Source organism: Calcarisporiella thermophila (genome assembly GCF_041956535.1).
Source record: "Calcarisporiella thermophila strain CBS 279.70 unplaced genomic scaffold VTP21scaffold_59, whole genome shotgun sequence".
Classification (NCBI taxonomy): Eukaryota; Fungi; Calcarisporiellomycota; class Calcarisporiellomycetes; order Calcarisporiellales; family Calcarisporiellaceae; genus Calcarisporiella; species Calcarisporiella thermophila.
The window spans coordinates 5098-10672 of NW_027192248.1; the positions used below are offsets into that span (position 1 = coordinate 5098).

The 5575-nt window shown below is 36.9% G+C and overlaps 2 protein-coding genes across 2 annotated transcripts; one reads left to right on the forward strand and one right to left on the reverse strand.

Moving 5' to 3' along the window:
* Window positions 1–3302: 3302 nt before the first annotated feature.
* Window positions 3303–3690, reverse strand: VTP21DRAFT_9701 (uncharacterized protein; the record flags this gene model as incomplete). Its single annotated transcript, XM_069400677.1, has 3 exons — window positions 3303–3432; window positions 3514–3591; window positions 3653–3690. 3 exons carry the CDS (start codon window positions 3688–3690, stop codon window positions 3303–3305), a joined length of 246 nt encoding a protein of 81 aa, XP_069245465.1.
* Window positions 3691–4832: 1142 nt separating this feature from the next.
* VTP21DRAFT_9702 (uncharacterized protein) lies at window positions 4833–5530 on the forward strand (the record flags this gene model as incomplete). Its single annotated transcript, XM_069400678.1, has 1 exon — window positions 4833–5530. A coding segment is annotated over one exon (698 nt), but the record flags the coding sequence as incomplete, so codon positions are not given.
* Between the last annotated feature and the right edge of the window lie 45 nt (window positions 5531–5575).

Sequence of the window (5575 nt, forward strand, 5' to 3'; positions counted from 1 at the left end):
AATAATAATTTAAATATCTTTGTTTTATTCATAATATACATACTGTATACAGTACAACAATAACGAGATCTTAACCAATACAATCATAATTGATATTATTGTAGTAAGTTAGCCAGAAATAAAGTAAAGGCACACAGTGTCTATATTTCTTCTTGAAAATATAAAAACAAAATTAAGAAATGCGAGCAAATGCAAAAATGGACTTCGTTTACTGAGTCATATCCTGTATAATAGTGATGCATCAGGCAGTATATGATGGTACTTAATAGGATGTTCGGTACGTCGATTATGAAAGACGGTTTTCAATATATCTACTATAGTCAGCAACAGCTTTTCAACGTACTACCCTACAAAAAGTCTGCAAGGAGAAAACATACAGAGACCGTAAAGAAGCATGTAGAAAACATGGAGAACGTTCGCGTTTCTCTATACCCTATGAAGAGCGTGCATGGAAAAAATATATACAGTAGGAAAATGTAGAAAATATAAAGAGCCTGGAACTTTTCATGCAATTTTTCTATATTTTCAATATGTTTTATATGGATGAAGAGCCTAGAAATTATTCATAAAACATAGGAAAAACGAAGTAATGGTTCCAGATTCTCCATGTTTTCTACATTTTCCTACTGTATATATTTTTTCCATGCACACTCTTTGTAGGGTTACTATATTATAGCAGCTCAAAAGATGCAAATACTGTATATTTCTGCAACCCTCAACATCACTCATTTGTACCGTTAACGATACATCCACTTTTCTTTATACCCTACTCACTCTTCTCTCTGAAGGGATTACTCTTCTTCATCTCTTCAGTCTTTTCCCCATGTTTGGAATTACAGTTGTTTAAATCTACTTACTTTCAGCTTAGTTTGCTTAGAATTTCATTTGGTCATCCTAGTCTATATATCGACAATAAGGTTGGGTTTGTGGTGTATCTAACTACGGTATATATTTTTCTCTATCTACAGTATACCTGTAATGAAAAGAACTTAGCCAAGCTCAATATCCTTAGAATCTTTGCTTGGCAATGACCTCAACCTATCGACGACCAAGCAACACACATCCGCTTAGAACAATACAAGCTTCTTCCCAGGAAAACCTACTTCAGTTTATTACGCTTTTGCCCTTTTATACATTATTTAAAGCACACGATTATTTGCCAGGATTGGTTTTAGGAATTACTCAGTGCCACTTTTCCCTCGGTATTCTTTAATCGATTTTTCCTTTTTATCTTTAGAAGAAATTTTGTTTTTATTTTTATAACCAAGTCCAAGTGTCCTTCTTTATAATACCACGCACATATAGGAGCTATTTCTTACTAAAGCCTAGCGTATGCGACGGCTTAAGGGAAATGGACAAGGCAAAGTCAGCAGTCTATTCAATATTTACCCGATATCATATTTACCTCAACCCTAAGAACAATTTTTTTTTTCTTAGGCAGCTTAATTCAGGTCCCCTAATTATGCTTCATACGGGAAGGATATTAAACAATGATTACTTCAATCATGGCATTATAAATGTATTCTACGAGCAATGCATCTGCGATAGCACAGTAGCTACTAACCCATTTATATTTTGTAGCAGGACGACACACAGTATACAATAATTAATAAATACCATAGAACAATCTTCAAGTGCAGAGTCACGGATAATCCATACAATATTTCGAGTAAATTATTTAAATCTGCATATGAGAACGTGAATTATCCTTGTAAAAAATGTCTTTTATTATTGTATGGTGTTTCTCACTAGTAATTCCATTCATTTCTTTATTTTCTGCATAATGCTTTTAATTTTATTTTTTTGGATTTTTCGCCTATTTTCTACGTTACTTTAGGTGAGATTAATTTATGGATATTTTATTATTGTTATAGGTTTCTAAAAATACAAGGCCTAGCTTCTAAATTTATATTAATTTAGTCTACTCAATATTAAACCGTTTTATCTTTCGATATCCTCTTGATAACTAGGGTTCTCGCTCAGACTCTTTCGCGTAACTAATAAAAATTATGTGTAGCGATCCGAGATTAAGTATGCTAAATTAACAAGGAAAATAAGCGATATATGTCAAGTAGAGATTAGAAGGAAATATCTCACAAAAATAAAGGGTAATCTTAACAAAGCCAACTAAAGTTCACATAGACTGAGTAGCCTATATGAATCCAATTTTTAACATACTCGAAATATCGTGTGGTATCCATTGACAATATGGTTCAATATATGGCTTTAATCCATTACCCGAATTAGGCGACCCGAATTAGGCGACCCGAATTAGGGTGGCCCGAATTAGGAGGCTCGGACCAGTGGGCTCGAATTAATGAGTCCAAAAGACTCGAATTGGACCCGAATTACAGGATGTAATGAGACCCAATATACAATTGCCACCGTCGAATTACTTCGAAGTATAAATTATATAGCGTCGTTACAACCACCAATCGCCACTATATTCTACCCTTTTTTCTTATGAAAGCGCTGAATTATAGTACACGATCTCCAACTTTTCTAATTGAGGTCTGTTAAAAAAAAAAAAAGCTGCAAACCAAATAATATTATATGATCTCTTTCTCGTTCAAAAACTCACGAAAGCCATTGTACATTTTTAACACTTTCAAGTGTCAAGTATTTTAATTTACGGTATAAATGGTCTATTAATTTTTATACTGTACAGGAACCCTCTTGTTCTCAAGTGATATACAATGGTTTGTTTGAAATCATTCGATCGATTTTGGTTCATGTGTTTATTAAGACTTCTGATTATTAAAGCCATGCGTTAAATAACCCATCCTACTCTATTTGAATTTAAATGTTTGCTTGTAATTCGAATCATAGGTATTTACATTAAAGCAGAATTATAAAAAATTAACGCTACTGTATTGTTTAGAATCTTAATATGTGTGTTGGAAATAGTCATTGCAGACACTAATGATAACAAATAAATCGAAATCCATCGAGTACAGTTTGAGATTTCTGGATATCAGCTTCCTTATCATATACGTGTTTGTAGCAATTTACCCACAGTCAACCACAAAGTATTGTTTGCGGATCTGATTACACTACACAAAAAGAACTCCATATGAGAACCGTATGAGGGCAGAGTTGATTATCAGTGATAACCCAAGATAGAACGATTCAGCATATCGATGTAAATTCTGCTTGGCTGGAATTAGGAAGCATTGAAGTGAAAGGAAGTGCTTGCGAGAGTGAACACACACTAATTCAGCTACTTAAAACCGTAAGGCTTCTGATGCTTTTATTGCTTGTATCGAACTTTCGCTGATGCTTGAATTTTTTGGCACTCTAATTCAACAAGAAATCTCGGATCCGCATCCAACGATGTCGTTTCGTTCAACTGGTAAAACTGCTAGTCTCGGTACGCGGTACAGCATTCGTAAAAGCTTAATACTTGACCCCAGGGTGGAATACCAAAGTCTACTAAAAACATCGAAAATTGACATTATTGCGTGATCCATAAAACTTCAAGGCGAAATATTCAAACTATCACATCATGCTTACGAAAAATTGGTTAAACTGGCCTGCTCTACGGCACCCAATCTACTCAGTTGTTTGGCAAAATTACCTAGATCATGTCCACTTGATGTTGTTTATGAGAGCAAGAGTCACGTGGGAGATATTTTTTTTAGTCTTCATTTACAAATCATTCCCATTTTTTGAATCAGCAATGCTCAGCATTCTAATGGCAATGATCCAGTCGCTGCTTTTTGCGCTCGCTCTATGAATTTGCAACAAAAGAGAGGGATTGTGATGCTTTTTGATGTCCTGGGTTTAATCATCCGCTCTGTTATTTCTTCGGTTTGGTGCAAAAGCGGCCGAGGTAAATAAGAGGACATAAGCCGCAAATTGCGCAGATCGAAATTTGCGCTACTTGCAGAGATTTCTTTTCGGTTCCAAAGGACCTCATCCATTTATTCAGCGGGGAAGAAGACTATGTCATAGAGTATAGAGGATGTGATAAACGATAAACGAGGTTAAATTATATGAAATACTGTATATTGATTAATCAATCAGTAAAAGGGTTCATTAAGGCGTTATCTGAGCTTGAAATTTCATCTTAGATGCATAACTCTCTTTTACGAGTTCATGTAGGTAGCTGGATTGGATGTGGGTAGTTGTGATTGCTGTACGTAGCGCTAATCGTTGTAGCCTTTTTGGGAGATATAAGATGAAAAATTGAGAAAAATGAGAAAACACAGACTCTTTTGCTTAGGGGGCAGTATACATAGAATTTTGAAGTCACATCAATTTGATTTCAGCCAATTTTTCCTATGGTGACCTTTATATAGGATCTCAATATCCAATTTTCTCACCTCTCATCGATAAAATTTTTCCCTTCAACCCTTGTGATAAAAAAAATTTTCTCCTTGATCTTAGGCTCCTTCAAGGTGAGTCTCGAATTTATAAAGATATTTAGCATGATGACTAACCCTCACATCCCACTATAGTGTGCTTACCCTCCTTTATTTCTTATATTACTCTCCTTGGATAATTTACTTCTCATTACCTTTTCATAATTCTTTTACCCTTAAACGTGAGTTTCAAGTCTACAGGAATAATTTATTTAACACACTAACTCACGTGTCTCATTATTCTAGTAAACTATATACTAGTTCTCTTACCATTCGCCGCTTCTCTTCGATAACAACTTCATCTTTTCTTAATTTCCTTCAAGGTGAGTTTCAAAACTACGCTGCTTAAATTAATACATTATTCTCATATCATAACTTAAAACAAAATCACCCTTGTTGTACATAATCAAATCCTAGACACTTTAATTAATCTTCATCTTTTCTTAATTTCCTTCAAGATTTTCAAATATGACCAATTCTGAAACCGAGTTCCAATCCTCTCTAATGTCGACGTTCCGGCTTAAGCGAGTCGATGTCAACTGCAGCAAATGCGGAGCTCTTGATTCTCTGGACATCAATGCCGACGGTCATGGGAATAAGTACTTCCGCTGCAACAAAGGATGCAAAGAATCCACCCATCGCTATGTCATGGCGCACATTCTGGGTATTCCCATTCCGGAAAATGCAAGGATTGTGAAGTCAGTGGCAAAGGCGATTAAAGCCGTGCCCAAGGAGTACCTCCAAGCACATCGCCCTCCGGCCACGGCTCACGCGCGCACACTGGATGCAAGCATATCCAGCTCAGATAATACCCCAGCTCCAACCACCAGCCATGCCGAGATTGCTACCGCGGAAGCATCTTCTCCCCCTTCTACTCCAATATCCGCTTCTTCCCCCGGTATGCTCGCGGAGTCCGATTCGGAGGAGGAAGAAACAGGCGTGGAGAGGATCAACGACTCCTCCCAGCCCTCTAGTAAGAGAAAGGCAATTGCAGTGGAATCCTCGCCCGAGCCAACCGGCTCTTCCACCTGGAAGCAAGTGGAGAGTAAAAGAGCGAAATTGATAGAAAAACTGGCGGAAGAAAACTCATCCCTTAGCCGGCAGAACGCTGCGCTCCAGAGTCAACTTCAAATCCTGGCAGAACGAATGGAACACATGGCCAGGGAGTTACAAGAACTTCGGGCCAACCCACCTCGAGCTGCTTCCACCCC